The following is an 18741-nucleotide window of genomic DNA, read 5'->3' on the forward strand; positions in this document are numbered from 1 at the left end:
TGTTTTGTCAAATACGACATCTCTCGCTTCCTCAACGCGTTGTCTTTTCGGATTCCATATATGCCAGATATTCGAGACCACAAAGCCAAGGAGGATACCTCTATACGCGCGGGGGGCCATTTTATCGCTTAGCGGTTAGTCCTGTCTCGTATATGCAACACAGCCGATTACACGGAACGCTGAGATATCTGGCTTTTCGCCTGTAATCATCTTATATGACGTTTTCCAATTCAGAGCTTCAGTAGGGGTGCGATTAGCGATATTCGCTACTCCTCCCATAACCCATGGCCAGAGATCTCGAGGCAACTTAGCCTCGATCATCACCTTCCTTTCTTTAAGTATGAGAATAGCTCCTACACGTTCTGCAGCGCCATTTTGCTCAGGCGTATTAACCACGGAGTATTCATGAATGATTCCTTCAAGCTCTTCTTCATGCTTGACCGCATTACCAAGGGTTTGCTCGCGATCGCTTTTAAAGAAGATGATCTTCGTTTTAACGAGACGTTGCATCTGTCGAATAAAGATATTAAAGGCTCTTACGCAGCCGTTCTTCAAGCGGTGGGTAAAGACGTTGTGAAAGCGCGAATTCTCGTCATAAAAATGTGAAATCCACTGATCTCCATTCAATGCAGGCTTCATTTGTATGAGGTCAAAGTGTACGCGTTGAAGCGGCACTTTGGCTGTCATCATGGACTGCCTTGAGATCTGTCTCAGGGCCTCGGACACCTTACATACCTCGCATTTCGGATCATCGTGTTGTTTTGCTCGAAAATAGTTAATTTAGACACCTTGAGCGGCTTCAGGTAAGTGACGAAGCGCATCCCAATTCAGATGAGCCATGCGGCGGTGCCACAAGTCGATGTCTCCCTTCAGAACGTGAGCTCTTGCTGACCTGTGTGGATCGCGATCTGGTTTAATCATCGCAAAGCCGTAGTGAGTGCTTTTCTTCTTCTCAATGATCCAGAATCCTGATAAGTGCTCCTCTACTCGGAATATAACCCTGCCATTTCGTGAGATCGTGTTGCGGGCCATACTAAAATCGTAGCCAGCTTGCTTAAGCTTCTGCGCGCTTAGAATGTTTGTATGGAGGCCTGGAACGAAGGCGACGTTAGTAAGAACGATTTCTTTATCCCCTTTCTCTCCTCCGCAATTTGGCCGTATCCTGACTTTTCCGAATCCTTGGATCTCGATAGTTGAATCCCCAGCGTGAAGTTATCCTCTGCTTGATTAATTAAGTTCCTCGAATCTCGATATCTCGTTGCATACATGCGTACAAGAACCGGTGTCAATAATGAAGCAGTTTTTAAGCGGGATGTCTAGCGAGGCACTGAATGAAAGGGCCATAACGTGATATTCTTGAGGCCTTTCATCGCCTTGCTTCCAGTTCTTCTCAATGATCGATCTGACCATTTGAGCTTGTGTTGATGATCCTGCGGCAAAGTCCTTAAGCTTCTTCATAGCTTTGCTATTTAGCTTCCAATTTGGTGGCCGTAGGTCAGGATAAAGTTGCCAACATTTCTCCATACGATGCCTTAGTCCGCATACGCAGTAGGGAGATGATCCTTCCCCTTTCTTCCCTGCATCTTGAGGCTTTTCGGCGTCTGCTGGTTTATCGCCTTGACCGTTAAACGTGGCGAAATTATGCGCTACTGCTGAATCGTCATCTCGGCCGCTGTTAGCAAGATAAGTGCGGAAATCGCTCAGCAAGTTGCGGTAAGTGGTGTTGCGAATATTGGAGTAGTGCAATCTTGAATATAGAGGATCCACGGCTTCAATCGATCGAAGGAAGTCCTTCTGTACGTGCTTATCTTGGCTCTCGCTCATATTGAGCCGTTTGATCGCGAGGTAAGCGTGGTCAAAATCCTCAATCCATGCATTGATCTTGCCTTTCCGTGGAGATCTCTTAATAACTGCTTTATACTGCCTCAGGGCCTTCTCTTCCATCTCGTCCTCTGTCGGCTCGTATTGCTCCTTCAGCACCTTCAGTATCTCGAATCGTCGCTTCTCCTCGATCAGGGGTTGTATGTGAATCGCGATAGAGCTCTTGATTGCCTCCTCCACCTTTGCAATATTATTTCGAGTATCCTTATAATCTTGAAGATCGAGTTGGTGTGCGCGGAAGTTGGTTTCCGTGAGCTCTGCGGGCCTCATTGGCTTCATGGGGGCTCCAGGGCGTTGTGGAGAGTCCTCTGGATTGAAGTGATCCCATATATCTAGCTGTTCGGCATATTCTTTGATGTTGAGGGTCTAATTACGCCAATCATCTCGGCTCTTTAAGATGATTTTAACCTTCGTGGCGATATCTGAATCGAATGAGGAGATCATATTGGCTTCAGCAGCGGGTCAGCTTTGCTGAATCGCTTCCTTTTGCAGGATCCCGTTGGGGGGGTGCCGTTTTGTGTTTTGCTCGGAGCGGGGAGCTTGTATAGCTTCAATAATTGATTAAAGCGGTATGTATGTCCTCTAGAGCGGAACCGGGCTCATAACTGTGGCAGAAATGGTCTTGGCAAAGAGCTGATTAATACGCTGAGCTTATATGATCATATGAAACGATTGAAGGTCTTGATTCATTCTAATCTATTGCAAAAGGAAGCCATATTTATGCAATTTCAGGGGCTTCAAAGATGCAATTCTAGAGGCTTGATCATACGATTCAAGCTCTATAATCGTACGATCAATATTGATCGATTGATCAATTGGTTGAGCAAGGTGATGAAGTAATTGCTTAGTCAGTTCCGCGGCCACACAACCCAACAAGACGGTGATTGGGAAGCAGATGAGGTCTATGCCCCGACAATGTCAGATCCGGTCAAGAACCTTGATCTGAATAGTGATGTTGTCGCTTGTTTGTGCGAGTAAGGCTACCGTCAAGCTATTCATGCCAGTATTATATCTGCTAACCTGGCTGTTTCAGTCTCGAAGCAAGAGTGAGGTAGGTAGGAAGTCAACTTGACAGTGGCCCAAAATCGGCTGGAGCCTGGCCTTACCAAAAGGGACTACCGAGATGGATCTGCTGACGAATCATACGTGTAGTGCGGTTGAAACTTTCATGAAGACCCAAGAAGAAGCGAACGAGGCTTTGCGGCGGAGCATGGAGGACCTCCGCACGCGGGCCCCGCAGGTCGCCAAACGCTCGAGCCGGATAAGCAAATGATTCAACGACAAAAGCCCTCACGAAAATAGGGTTGCAAGGAGAGCTTAACGGTATGATTCTACCATATGGCGCCAGATAGCGGAATGGAACACTTAATTAAGGATCGGTCAGTCAATCAATCAATCAATCAATCAATCAATCAAAATTCTATCCCCCCGATGAAGCCTATCTATCTATTGAAACGACAGGCTATGCAGGCGCTTCGCCAAATGAAGCAGAATCTCGAGCTCGTACGCCGTATAAAACCCCACAAACGCAGTAGACGAATAAAAAAAAATGTAAAACACAACCAAATAACAGCTCCCACACGCCTGCTGCAGCCTACCACGCCTCCAGGGCGCTGTTCTCTCCCGCTCCGTTCTATCTACACTAAGCCGGATCGAAGTAATCGCGAGTTAGTTCTCCTGAACTTGGAGGCACATTGCACCTTGGAACTTCGGTGTGGCCGAGGCTTGCTTCGGGCTAGCATTGTTCTTTTTTGGAATGAGCTGGCGCTATAATCTCTCCTAGTTCTGGTGTACCTAACACCCTTTTCCATTTGATGAGCAAGTTAGTCCCTAATGGATTGAGCTGTGTGATATTCCCTACTTTATGCGGTGTTGGGTTAGGCTCATGAGATGCATCATTCGGTATGCAATGTCGTAGGGCGTGCATGTTTACGGGCTATCGAGGTACGTGCCGCGTCTACTTTGTGGAGGCTACGTAGTTCATGTGGGACTACGAATGGGGGTTTCTTGTTCGAACGGTCCAGGAATCGCAAATCCCTAAACGTGTCGGCCCCACATCCGAACGTTCCGAGTGTGGTTTAAATTGCCAAGATGCCTGCTTCGTTCGCCTAGTATAATTGCATTTACTCGCTGGTGCTTTGCAAGCTGGCAAATAGCGTTCGACGGGCCGTCCCGAGAGATTGGTACTGAAATGACGATGGTTATTGCCCCACAAACTATTGGCGGCACTGTCTCAAACGCGATAGACCGTCGCCGACGCAACATAGGGCAGTTGAGCGGCCGCTCAATTATTGGACTCTCATTACAATCAAGCAAAAGTTCTCCTTCCTAGTCTAGCCACGTCATTCTGCCACTCTCGACTAGATTTAGACCTCCGGCATACATCGACCCTTATTGCCGAGATAATTCATGACTTTTGTCGGGCCCTAGTCACTGTCCACGTTAGCCACACATGTGGATTCGTCATGCCTCTCCATATGGCGTAGTACTATCGACCAATCATATCCCAGTTTGTCCCTGCGTTACTCTTTATGGGAGCTCCTGCCATACGAATTTCCCGGTCCCTTCTTTGCTCTCCGGCAGACCAGTCGAGTGCATTGGCAATCCCCAAAGACAAATGACCTAAGCTCCTCGCAATCGGGTTGCGATAAGACCGGATCTCGAATGTAACCGCAGCCCAGCACCTACTACATCAAACATATGATGTGCCTCTCCGAACGCCTCTCGGAGGCTGGCGTCGAAAATGCGCGGGTGTAGCAACTGCCACGACGGAGTCATGGATCCACTGGAAGAAACTTGTCCAATATAGAATCTCGGGCGGGATGCCGCAGACCAATTTTGAGAGCATCCCCCACCGTGATTCAAGGAAGATGTTCCGTGCAAGACGATCAAACACCCGGAAGCGGGCTGACACCCACCCCGCACTTGCCAGCCTCAGGACAATCAAACCAGCTGCCAAGTCGTTAGTATCTACACGTCGATCTTGTCCGAAGATAGAGAATTTGGAATAACCCACTGGAACTAGAACCCACAGATAAATCCACAATGTCCTGTATGGTGCATTCAGGCCCGAAGTGCTCCTGGATCAGCAGGGGTATTCCATCGGGATTCCCCATGGACTCCTCCGCTGTTAAGGGCTGGGATGGTGCACTTCATGCTGGGACGCTTTTAAAATTATAACCAAGATACAATGGGATGATCGATTACGTTGAATTGTTGACTGGCTGATTGTTTCCTTCGGTTGAGCAAGGCGATGAAGTGCTGGATTAGTCAACACCCACGGCCACAGTCGAGGCTCATGTCACGATCATGGTCCGGGTGCAATCGTCTGGTCTTGGCAGGATGAAGATCGGCGGCTAAGCCGAGGTCAAGAGCCTGGGTTCTTTGACTGCTTTTGTTCCCATCCTATTCTGTTCCCATCCGGTTCTCCTTTAACCGTCGAGAACAAGTCTGAACGAATTTATAATCTCTGTGACGTGACCAATAGGCAAACTCGATGGCCGCTGCTCCTGGCCAGGTGCATACGGAAGGATGCGCTCGGTGAGTTTAGAATGACCAGCCTGGTAGCGCTAAGTCGTGGTCAGAGCAATCAACGTTCCGTTTAAACGCTCGCACGGACAAGTTGGCGGCCACTGATGACCAGCCGGCTGGCCTTATAATAAGACTAGCTAGGATAGTTTGTGGCTAGCAGCTAAAAACTGAACCAGAAATGACGCATCAGTCCTAATATCACGATGAATCTTTCCCAGTCGCATCCACATGCCCACCGTGCAGCCCGACCACCACAGTCTACCGTGTCTCTGGCTAGTAGTATGAATGCAGTTTCGCCAGAGTTACCATCTCGTGGATTGGTGTAAATCTCGGTGCTTTATGGGAGAACACGCAAAAGGGGTTTACGAAGTCAGCCACTCTCCTTTGCTAATAATATATATACGGACAGTAGCAGTGCCCACAAGCGTTCATCACGGACTTATATCAAACGCAGTACATGGTGGTTTATAGATGTTATAGAATGGACGATAACTATTCGAACATTGGATCATACAGTAGACGCGAGCAAAGGCGTAATAAACTGCCACATAATCGTTGCATTCACTTAGACAACTTACACTCGCCATTTTCCCCGGCCTTTGGGCCCGAGGTCTTCCATTCCCATAACCGGGACGGGTAATCCAGAAATTTTTGCCCAGGTTTCATGCATCATAGCCCTAGGGCAATCTGGGAATAAGTCGTCGTGGGCTTGAAGATGCCCACCATGCCATGCCCACCTTAACCCTTATGGCCAAATCAACTTCTCTAGTAGAGAACTTTCGATCACTTTTAACCATCAAGTCGCAAGTTAGTCATAGTCGGTTAACAGCCAGTAATCCTCCAGTAATCCTCCAGCCATCCTCCATCTCTGGGCAATTAGATTCGGTGATGCCTAGTGGAGAACGCCTAAAGGTTTTGTGCTAAACCTAAATGGCCGCTTGTGTTTCTGCTCCATAACATGCCCGCCTGCTTCGATTAAAAGAAAGGGAGCTGGGAACTAGCGCTGCACAATTAGTCTTACTAGTTTACCGGAAGGACTAGAGATATAAGGCCGGTGCCACCCACCCAGTTCGGCTGATTTCAGAGCCAGGCTTCCTAGCCTCATTCACTAAATATGCTAGGCACAAAAGTGTCTTTACGGGATATACTTGCGGATTGCCGTTTGTGCTTATACAACCTTCGCAGGGATAGTGGCCCTATATCATATCTCCCCCTTCACAGGTATGGTGGCCCTATGTCGTATCTCCCCCTTCGCAAATATAGTGGCCCTGTGTCGTATCTCCCCTTCACAGGTATGGAGGCCCTGTGTCGTATCTCCCCCTTCACAGGTATGATGGCCCTATGTCGTATCTCCCCCTTCGCAGGTATGGTGGCCCTGTGTCGTATCTCCCCTTCACAGGTATGGAGGCCCTGTGTCGTATCTCCCCTTCACAGGTATGGAGGCCCTGTGTCGTATCTCCCCCTTCGCAGGTATGGAGGCCCTGTGTCGTATCTTCCCCGACATGGCCTTAGGCCCTATATTGTATAACCTGTGCCCTGGACCATCACTACGATGCACCCCCCTCAGCGAAAAACAGACACCTCTACGCGGTGCTGAGGACCAGTACTTGTCCATCACCCGATGGCCCTAGAAGCAAAGATCTGCCAAATCCCGTATCAATTCGTTTATAGTTTAAGAATTTTGCATATCTGTTCCTAAGAAGATCTAAAATACAATATGTAACTAAGCAGCCGCACGATGACGAGTTCAACCAAAACCGCCCTTTCGTATGTACAGCATAAAGTAGTCCTACACTTAAACTTATGTAACGTAATTGAGGCACCACCATCCGATTTATACCACCGGGTAAGATTCTAGAGCCTTTATCAACAGAGAAATTACATTCTTATAGAAGCATTGATTAGGAACTAGACTGGGACATTAGCACCGTCCTTGATCTAGACTATGATATTCACTGCAGCATAATGGCACCCGTACATGTAGACCCCTACAGAAAGTCTTATATCTCTAGATGTAGAATAATAAGCTTTAAGATGTCTTATTCTCTTACTAAAATTGTTCTGGCCCTCCTAGATCGAAGCTTTTTCTGTAGTAGCTAGCAGTTTAGTAGGTTATTTTCGCTTTTGAAACTGCTTCTCACGTACAGCTAGTAGACCTGGCTTCCATGTGCTAACAGGATAGCAGTATACATTACTATTCATCACTGCTTCGCATCCTTCACTGAGTTAATCTAGTACAGCTTTCATAAGCAAGGAAGGATCTTAGGAATATGCCCTAACCGCTTCTAATGCTACTTTTACAATTTACATAGTCTCTTTATTTAATAGCGGCAATTGATAATGAATCTTTCCCCTCCTGCTCTACTACATATGGTAGATCTATTTTAACACGCTTTTGGACGCATATTTAGTGATTAAGCAAGATTTTTAACATAGGCAAAACATGAGGAAGTTGGCTCACTTACCAAATTAACCTGTTCTCTCATAAGACCAAGGCCCTGGTATTACAGTCTAATCTTGTCATATACTGTCATATATCCTGATACTCAGCGAAGGGCTTTTCCTTATCCCTAATACACATCTTGTCAACAAACTCTTTCAACAGGAAAGCATTAAAAGATCAAGTATGGTTCTGCTCTAAGGCAGACACACAAAGGACGGTTTTCAAGGTTGCTAATCAGCGTCGTAGCACAATACCCGGCGGATAGATAATTCTAAGCTCGACAGGTAACTGACAGCTTCTTCACTGGACGGCCAATAGAAAATTGCCCGCCGACTTAACATCACGTTAGTACAGTGGGCATTTTAGAGGGCTATCTCATTTGACCGTGTCTGTTGCATGCCAAAAGTAGGCTATATACACAATAAAATACTTCCGGTCAAATACTCATGTCCGTGGGCCAAAATTCCCCACCCGGATGCCTGTGGTAAAAAGAGATCAGTTATTATCCTTTAGCATGGGGATATGACTGTTATGCTAAGAATTAACCCGGTAAACAGCCAATTACCCGGATTTACCCATTTGTCCCTTGCCCGGATACTCAGTTAGGGGGATCATATAGGCCTAGTCTGGCAACTATCGATCATCCAAGCACCAATCAATCAATCAATGACCGGCGGGTAAGACTCACCAGAAAGCCAACCAGTCCAGGCAGGTCAGCAATCGAGAGCTGGGCCAGTTTAAACAAATATGCCCAAATCTTTCAACTGCCCTTCTCATTGCCAACTCTTGATTTCCCTAACTCCGGCACCTTCTTCCTATCATCATACCCCAAAGACTAATTTTTATAAAACTCCACCTTAAGATCTCCTGCACATTCCCTTCACCGTAGCTCAGAAAACCTGGATACTTTCCAGCGTAGTTCAGGTAAATAAAGTCGTTAGCTGCGTTGGCGGACTGCGTATATTACTCCATGTGATCTATCATATTACATCCTAAGCCATGGAAGAGCTGGCCACCCGCTGCATCATCCCACAAAAGGCACTGAGGATATACTGTTAATATCAACAGGGGTACAGTGGGGAGCAGTGGGACACGCTGATCCGAAGCACCACTTACAAAAACTGTCCTTCTGTCTTTTATGCAGACCAAGGATACTACTTCCATTCCTCATGGTAAGCTTTCCGTACAGGCTTGAAAGCGCTACACAAAACTAACAATACTCCACATGGCCCCGTTCGCCCGACCGCTTTTCTCCAGGATCATATTCTTCTACACTTCGATTGTCTTCTCCACGACCCGTGCATCTCTTCCAAACGTCAAAATAAGAAATAACTCTCTTTACCTAGGAGGCAGGGCCGTCTCCATCATCAAACCGTGGACATTAGCGAATCGAACAGTACTAGCACTACTAATCTGCAGGATTTTGTGGAAGATCAGTGGACTTAAAATAAGCCTTACATATTGTATACCACTTACTGCCGAGAATTCCCTAGATCAACAAACAATACCAGATACTGACTAGCGACGCATGAGGATCATCAACAAGGCGGTCGGCGGGATTAACCAAAACACTAATCTCTAGGCCCTGGACAAAATATCATAGACTATGATAACCCCCTCCCCGCCAGAGGTTCCCCCGTGGAATAGCAATAACAATAAAGGGTTAGGGCAGACTTTCATTTCGACAGATTGGCTAACAGAACTATATGCCAGGCATAATACTTCATGACATATGCCTGATTAGTGAATGGGTCCGAGATAATTTTAATAGTAATATCAGGTACAAACTACATTTCAGGGGATAGGACTCATTCGTAATAAGTAAATTCCGCTTAACAGATGAATCTGCTTCGGGTTAGTAGACTGTTCTGGGATAGGGTCTATAACAACTAAGTTAGTCACACAGCTCTTACACCAGTCCGTCGCCCGTCTGTCCTGGAAGCGGATAACTAGGATTAAGTAGATAAGCGAGGCGAAGATTTCGGTGACCGTCCAGCAATCAAGCCATTCAACGCTTTCCCATTTACACAGGTACAGTTAAACAGGGTCTGGGCAAATAAGACTTTTCCTCGCTCCTTCAATTCACCGTACATCCAAGCCCTCAAGATAAAATCAAGTTGAACGGCTTGCTTATCGCTTGCCCCACATTTTTCGCGTAGTAGTTTAATAGAGCCTTTAGCGAATTACTCATTTTATAGGCAGGATAGGCAACTGACCACTTTACCTAGAATCCCGTCACTGGCTCGCTACACAGCCAGATAGGTCACGTAACGTAATATTTACCAGCCCGTAAATTTCCTATTACATCAACCTACTTTGGTACCACTTATTTGATATAAACATACTACCACACAACCAGTATCCCAGTGATCTAGCTGTCCTGGAGATCTAAACACTTTAGCCTAGCCTATCCCAAAATCTCATGTCCGCGCATGATCCCGGCTTTCTTACCGTGGACACACTTGCCTGGAGAAGCTAACAGTCGCGAGAGAACCACGAAGTATATTAAAGCCCATCTGATATACCGTTCAATATAAACCCAGAATATACTGACTTTTTTTCAGCATGACAGGCTCTATCTCTTAGGAGTATATCAACTACGACAAATGCGCCTCCAAAAAATAGACCCACTCCTTCATACCATATAGCCCTGGCACCACTCTCGAGATCCTTGTCTACCAGTTCTTACCGAAGAAACATCAAATTCATATATACACTCTGTGCGAAGAGTGTTCTGAGAGGATGTCTGACGAGGACCAAATAACTCTTATCACGAAGCGCCTCCGGCCAAGGACTACCAAACCAACGATATAGAAACATCAGACTTAGGAATTATGCTATAACACTGTGGAGTGCAAACAAATCATAAACAGTAAAAGTATTCAGCTCCATATGTTCTGCACTATTAACCTCTCCTATTAGAGTTTAATATCTATAACAAAAATATCATTAACCCGACAAGGACCATTTGAAGGGCCATTCGCTTCTAGCGATTCTGAATATAGATAGCGTGCTACTAATAAAATAGCCATTTATCCAGACCATTAGTGTTCAGTAGATTGATTGTTAAGCATCTACGGGCGAGGGGTCCGAGGAAGGGAGAAGATGTAAGGAGGGTTTAGGAGTATTATAGAATACTCTGCACTATTTCAGTTAACTAGACACGCGAACCGCTCTATAAATAACCTACATAATGAGAATCGATGATAATAAAGAACAACGTCACACCTAATAACACTATAGTAGTCAGACAAACCTTCATCTTAGTTAATAGGATAAAATCATGGCCTGGCAAAGAAGTAGCCCGAGGTTCAAGATCCCTCTTCGCAGTAAGAGATATATAGAACAGTAATAAAGGCCTCAGAGCCCTTAGTGTTAGCCACTAGACGAGAGAAATCTAGCCATTTCGTTGTTAAGCAACTAGGAACAGAACCCTGGATCCACTGACTTGCGCAACGCTATTCTCGTACATCAACTGTATAACCAGGCATGTCATGTGCAAGAGTTACCCAAAGTCTTAGCTAACAATACATAAAAAAATCACTTCATTTTCACTAACGTATTTCATCCTTACAGCCGTTTCGGTGGTCCCGGAAGTTTGGCCCAAAACAATATACAGAAAAGTTCGTTTTGACTGACTGTCTCACTGTTAATAAAAGATTCACATCCGAAAGGCAACCAAATCACTTATAATATGTCTGAAGGGCCCAATTAGGACCATATCTTCCGTCCTAGTCTGACTGCAAATTTCGCTCTCCATAATATCAGACTAAGACTGTGGCGGCTTGCCCGTGCATCATGCAGCAATAATGGTCCCCAGTCTCCTTTCAGCCACTTAAGCGTGGTGCTAACAAGTTTTTATTATTCAGGCCTCTCAAGGCGTACAATAATACCCTGAGCCGTCTTAACATAGGCTCTGAAAGCTCTGGACCAGCATGCCTTGGTACCTTCATGGGCTATTCATCCTATCTCTTGCGAATCTATAACAATCAGCTCGATATTCTTTGACCAGGTCAGTGGCTTAAGAGGTACTTAGTTAATATTTATAACTTACATCATAACATAGGTAGATAGCTGAAGCTCTCCAAGCAGCAACAACAGAGCAGCCAAAATCAAAATCACAAACAAAGGGGCCGTTCTGAAGAAACTCGATCGGATATACAATATCAGATCTACGAACGCTAAGAGACTCATTCAACTGGCAAGTCACGCTGGTCTTAGCAATTGTTAGATATCGTATATTAAAAGGGCCCCGAAGTCTTACTATATTCAGGAAGCCCCGCCCGACTATATCTGGAAGCCCGCTGAGGCCCAAGACAAGTAATATTTGGTTTATTTCCGAAACTGGGCCGTCTGCGTGCGCATAAGTTGTTAATATAGGTTAGTTCAATATATCTAGAATATAGCGACTTCTTCTTATACAAATAATTCAGTAGCAACTAAAACTTTTCCTTGCCTCTCCAATTCACCGTATATCCGAGATATGTTGCCTCCCGCTTAAACATATCGGCTGTTAGCCTGTTATAAATCTCCTGCGCGACTAATCAAGAAGCCCTCAAGTTAAAACCAAGTTGAACGCTTGTTTATAGATTGCCCCACATTTGTTACATTACAGTTTAGCACATGCCCTTTACCGGGTCACTTGATTTATAGGCAGGATAAGCAACTCACCACTCTGCCTAGAAACCCGTCTGTGGCCGGGGCTTTAGATATAGGACAATAATACCCTAGCTATTCCAGGTTTTACCTTCGCTCGCATCAAAAACCCAATATATATTCTAGCTATAGGTTAGACTTCCTCTCAGGGACGCCCTCTGAAAATAAGATTATAAAAACAGCCAAACCAATCACAGAAAACCATTTACCCACTCCAGTCTTCAACCTATCTCTACTATTCTCCGTTATTGCACAAATAATTTCGTAAAAGTTTCGTTACAATTTGTCAAACATAGTATCAGCGCACCTTTATACTACATACAATAGGACACCTCCCTTAGTTGTTTCTTTCGTCTAAACATAATTTTATGTAGCCTTATTAGCAATTTACTGCTCTTCTCTTACTCCACTACAGTAAGAACCTAGTCGACAACTATAGACCTTGAATGGCCCAAGGGGTATCGAGGTTGGGTCTAGATACTGGCCATCCCCCAATTGCGAGCAAAACTCATATCATCAAGCAATAGATAATACCTTCCACGCAGTAAAAAAAGCTAAAATAAGACCTTTGATTCTGCAAGTGTCCTAACTTTCATCTATCTTATCCTAGCCAACTTAGACTTTCTATCCATTCTCAACAAGATGAACTTAATATCCCCCTAGCTACCAATACACCTCGCATTCATTCTCCGCAGCTGCCGTCATTTACACCGCTACTGCGTAATCTAGAAATGCCAGGCCTTATCAAAGAGAGTTCACGTTCGTCTTAATACAACATACTTCCTGAATCAATTATTTCATAAAATATCAACTAAAATGCCTTTATCTTCCTTTAACACAGGCGAAAATAATCCGCACGGAAGCCTTTCTTACCTAAAAATCACAGCTATGAACCCCTATCCGTATTAAAGAGAAGATTCGATTGACAATTACATAGGGAGTGATATAATCAATCAGGAATAGTAGATATTACGTACAAACCGAACTGGATCAAGTGCCCATTCGGGGCTAATTAACTCGATCTAGCCAGCCTTATCGTCGAAGCTCAATCCCAACTCATCCCTCGGCCATATGAATGCTTCGAACCGGAAATCCGCACCACTCTTGGATCGACTATACTAACTTACTAGCCGCCAGATCCTCTCGCGACACCAGGCCAGGGTCCCAAGAGTATGTTCAACCCTGGGCAGCAAGAAAGTCAGGACAGCAACTGACTCATCTGTATATTTATATATAACAGAAAACTGGATCTCCAGCCAATTAATATACATCGGAAATATAAAAAAAACATAATAGAAGAGACCCTCTGCATGCGTAAGCGGGGACAGAAGTCTAGGCCCGGACCACAAATAGAAGTTTAGGTCATCATAGCTGGAGCAAAGATAACAATCAAAGTCTCTCTCGGTAATCCAATGGCCGGAAAGCGATTCCCATCCCGGACGCTCGACATCTAGCCAAATAGTTAAATAAACAGCCGATAGTTTTTAATAATTCGGCAAGACTTTTAGCGAGTAGGCTCTGCTCAGTCAGACCAGTATGAGAGGAGGAGGTAAAAAAAACAGAGCAAACATATCTTGATCTCAACAGGATTATAGAGCCCTGAAACTATAGCAGTAAGAGCCGGAGAGCTTAAGTTTTTAAAAAATATTATTATACAAGAAACAAAGAACAAAAACATATTTTCTCGTTTTAAAAAATTTGCTCGATTAGGCAACAGCTTTAAGCAGCAGTCTATTAGACAGGTCAGACAAGCAAAAGAGCCAAGGTCCACAGCGCCAAAAAAGAAAGCAAGATTACATTTATAACTCTTTATAAATAATAAATATATACTTATCCTTCATGAAGACATAGGAATAGGTGTCGAAGCCGATTTTGCTTTCGCGCAATGTATGTCTGATAGCCTCCAAGAAGTAACTCCCAACGCGCTGCGGACCCGGCTCTAGACATCCCACGTAAGCAATACTATACACACCCTGCACCCACACAAGATCTTTGACATCCTTCGCTCGAATCACTTCAATTATCTAGTAAACATACATCTTTCAGCCCTTTCGCCTCCCAGTCGGCGATCTTATGCTAGTTTTACCATCCAAACCTAGTGCTTTCTGGAGTTAATCAAGGGCCCAGCTCAACTGCTTGTTCCACTATTTCTGTTCGTCTATACTATTCTCCAGGACCCTGTTGTAAATTATCAGCTCCTTAGATACATCATCGGACTTCATCCAAACTGTGTTCTTCTATTATCCCACTGTTTTCACAATATGACGAAAAGCGGAATGAGACGGGAAGATCCCAAAATAACATCTAACATACTCAATTCAGTCATTTAACCTGAAGCCTGATTAACAAGGATTCTTAAATATGCGGCCATCATGACAAGGAATGGGAAGGCTATACTCTTTTAAAAATAACGAGAACTCCCCCTGATAATCTCCGACATCGTTCACTTAATTAACAACCTCATTTCCCTCATTTTAAACACTATCAAACCATTAATATTCTCCGGGATCAGCAGGCTCTTCGACACACCAACCTGCGCGTAGCTGGTTCGATAATTGATCGACCTATCGAGGGCGCGTTTCTAGTACCTCTCGAAACACTTCAAGTCTCTTAAGCGAAGGTCCCGGGGCATGGTTCGACTAAGAATTCCAATTAGACATCTAGTGCATTAGCTTCCAAATGGAAAACAGAAAAGGGAACAAATCGGCTAGACGGCCGAGAAAAGATAAAATAAATAGTCTAACCATTTCGCGGAAATAAATAAAAGGCGCTCCTAACCGCTCGGCATTTAAGCTTGGATGTCCTTAAATCAAACAAACTATAGTTGGCCGGTACGCAACAAAATAATGCCTATAGCAAGAGATATTACAATCTACGGGTTATTCTTTCCATTCCTCTTAAATACCCGCTTTAGCAATCAACACTCGCCGTAGCATATTGTCACTTCCCAGAGAAGACGACTTTTTTCCAGCCTATATGCATGGGGGGTTCATTCTTAAACATTGGGCCTGTTCGGAAAAGAAAGGCCCCGATGCCAGTGCAGTGCGTCGACTATAATTATGATAGTACGTTCGGACATCTTGCTACCCCTGGCATAGACCCACAGTGCTTACCCAACAGTCAATCCGCAATATAAACACATAGAGTAAACTAGTCATTATTTAAATACAGCTACTATCCACAGTCTGCAATCTATGAGTTCAAGTCAGAAAGTATCTAAATACGGTTATCATTCCAGGTGTACGGCCTGTAGCAAGATTAAATTCGAGCAACCTCAGCCATTCGCCCTGCGTTCCACACAGCTGCCATAGGAACCATAACATCTAATAATCTTCTGACTCGGCGGCCAGTCACATGGCCTTATCAGATTCAATCTGGAGACTCCAGCAATTCGCCCGTCGGGCACGTGGAAAGGAACCGGGGTCCATCCAATAAAAGCCCATCCCAAAGAGAAGAATCATCCATACTAACTACTTCGAATATCCAGCCACCAGTACAGTCATGCTTGCAACAGCATAGCCGCCTTGCTAGCCCATCCCTCTCCCCATTCTTCCGGCAAACTAGGAATTATTGCTAACAATACCGGCCCTGATAGGAAAAATCCCCGAAGACCAGGACTTGCAAGGAGGGTAGTCCGGTTAGACTAAACGCCCACTATAAAAATAAAACAAACTCCCGAGCTTCCACTTTAACCAGGCCCGACCGGACCTGTCGCTAGTCGGCTACAGTCCAGTTAAAAGGCGAAAAGATCCGGTACAGAGCGGAAGAGTTGCGATTATACCGGTTCGTATAATAACTCTAGTCCTCTTTCCTATATAATTCGGACATAATTTCACACCGGAAATTACGATAAACTCTCTCTTCTCCACTAAATCGAATATGGAGCAGTTGGATTAACAAGTACACTGCAACATGAATAAAAAGATTATGCTACTCTGGTCAGTAATATAGTTTTCACGCAGGACATTATACTCACCGCAATAAGCGGGGTCAGACATAAACCTAACACGGTCAAGGAGCAGTGCTGGAGGACCTAGGAAACATCACGGGTCCACCGTGGGGAAACATCGCAAATATCCTCGAAGAATCCCTCCTCGTCCACTGCAAGTAGCTGACGCTCGTAGAAGCTCAAAGATCTTAAGGAGGACCGGTAGTGGAGGATGGCTTCTCGAAACCCTAGAAGAAAGCAAGGAAAATTAGCCAGCTTAAGATGCAGGTGCTGCAGACCACGGAAGGAAAGTAAAAGTTCCACAATAGCTATATAGACCAGTCAGTTATCTGATTCATGGAATAGGTCGCTGTTAATCTCAAGCCATTTTAACAACAGAGGGTTCCCCGTCTGCGCCAATAAGCACAAAAAATACAGCTAATTACCACATCAAAGCAGGCGCAGCTCCTGCAGCGACCGAAATAACAGAATTCGCGTGGAAGCTAATAACTCACTTGGAAAATGCACGTTCGAGAGGGATAGCGAAGATAACGATAAAAACAGATCGGGTGAGTGTGATTAATACAAGAGTTCTAGCCAGGGCTGAGTGAGCTCGGGAACAGTCAGTTAGTAATCCGCACCAGACAGCAGGCACCCTATTTGCAGCTTGCGCAGATAGCTCTGGTTCTGTCGCAAGCATTTTCACAGGATCTCGATCTCCCAGCGATACCAAATGCCCTCCCACACTATCTCCAATAATAATATCAATTTTGATAAACCTTCAAAACCCTGTCCTGCATGCGGGCACGTTCCGTCAGTTATCAACGAAACCCGTTTGATGTCTCTCTGGTGGTAGATCAGATACCCGTTCAGATCAAGTATACCCGTGGGCATACAAGTGCCTAGGTGCCAGCTATCTCCGTCAGTATACATAAATGCCCAGGGTGGCTGTAGGGCCGCACCAGAACAAATAAAGGGTGTCGGCTTTGAGCAGGGTGAAAACCTGGCGCAACTGAGCGGACAGCTCGGTCATAAAAACTTCATAGGCGGTCAGTTCAGGTAAACTTCCCAGAACTGGCTGGCCGTGTAACACAGGGGCAAAGCAGGAAGAGATATAGTAAATACAGCGGTGGAATCTTGCGATCTAGATTAGAGCCTCTATAACAACTCGCCTGGCGAGTTACAGAAGCTGGGCGGCCCGTAGGCTGCCATGTTGCCTAAAGAATACACCAATGTTAAGATCATTCAGAGCCCACTCAGAGCCCGTGCCAAACCGAACCGATTCGTGCAATCGGGGTATCAACGTGGCGCGCAATCCTGTGGAAACCTGACTCATCGATCGAATGGCATGCCTTGGTAGCTGATATATAATCAGCATCTGTATAAACAAGAATTGGAGAAGGCGATCGACATACCAAATCAGCAACCATATAGAAAATCTCTAATAGTAAGGCGTGCAACATGGTGGCTGGGTTATGTGGCTTCCATCCCCGAATATAGGCTTCATTAAGCTTATAAAGGGAGCTATATATTTGCACAATATTTGGATATCATATTTTATAAAGATCGGGTAAACAGCTAATCAGGGGATTAAAACTAGCCTCAAAACAATACATCACCGCTTAACCGCATTACTACGGTGAATCGGTGATTACAGAAATACATTGTGCACCGTCTCCGAGAAATATATTAGCCGTGGTAATTTTTCACTCTGTTACTACATATACTGTGTGTATGCGGTTTAATCCGAGATAAACAATACCAACCAAATTTCATATCATAAGTTCGGCTCATATTCAGCACAACAATAATAAAGTACTAAGTTTCTAAATACATATCCTTGCAACAGGTCCATAGCTCGGCACACCGGTGCTGGAATACCGATGAGTATTTCCCAAAGTTTAAGCCCACCAAATAGCGATAAAACTGCGTCCTTCAATCAGATAGTTTAAGGCATCGGTTAGGCCTGGGCCCAGGTCATGTTCTAGGGGCCGTTAGCGTGGCGCGACTTTTGCCCGGAGTGGGTATAGAAAAGCTTCGGGATCACCTTAGCCGAAGCCGCTTCAGCCAGTCCTGACACACTTGCTCTTGCGCTTTGGCCTTTTAAGCCTGCGCTTGCTTTTCGATACTAGACCGCCAAAGAGACCACCATACCAGCTCAGGAGCTTCCTGGCGTGGCCCCTCTGTAGGTAGAATTACACATGGCGTTCGGATACGCCCTGCCGTGGATCTCATTCATCAAGGACCCATGCCGTCCAGTATTTGTAGAGAAAGGCAACGTGGCACTGAATATAGAATAAGG

The 18741-nt window shown here is 45.1% G+C and overlaps 1 protein-coding gene across 1 annotated transcript; it reads right to left on the bottom strand.

Annotated features, from left to right (window-relative positions):
* Window positions 1–953: 953 nt before the first annotated feature.
* On the bottom strand, window positions 954–2593 carry P170DRAFT_208403 (uncharacterized protein). The gene is made up of 2 exons (XM_024842798.1): window positions 1275–2593; window positions 954–1219 (listed from the first exon to the last, which is right to left on the bottom strand). Coding segments are annotated over exons 1-2 (888 nt in total). The 5' UTR covers window positions 2161–2593; the 3' UTR covers window positions 954–1217.
* Between the last annotated feature and the right edge of the window lie 16148 nt (window positions 2594–18741).

This window comes from Aspergillus steynii (assembly GCF_002849105.1).
Source record: "Aspergillus steynii IBT 23096 chromosome Unknown P170scaffold_5, whole genome shotgun sequence".
In the NCBI taxonomy this organism is placed as follows: Eukaryota; Fungi; Ascomycota; class Eurotiomycetes; order Eurotiales; family Aspergillaceae; genus Aspergillus; species Aspergillus steynii.

What these genes read in the sequence shown, in the direction of transcription:
- P170DRAFT_208403 (XM_024842798.1), bottom strand. Translation starts at nt 2,160, where the DNA reads ATGAAGCCAATGAGGCCCGCAGAGCTCACGGAAACCAACTTCCGCGCA.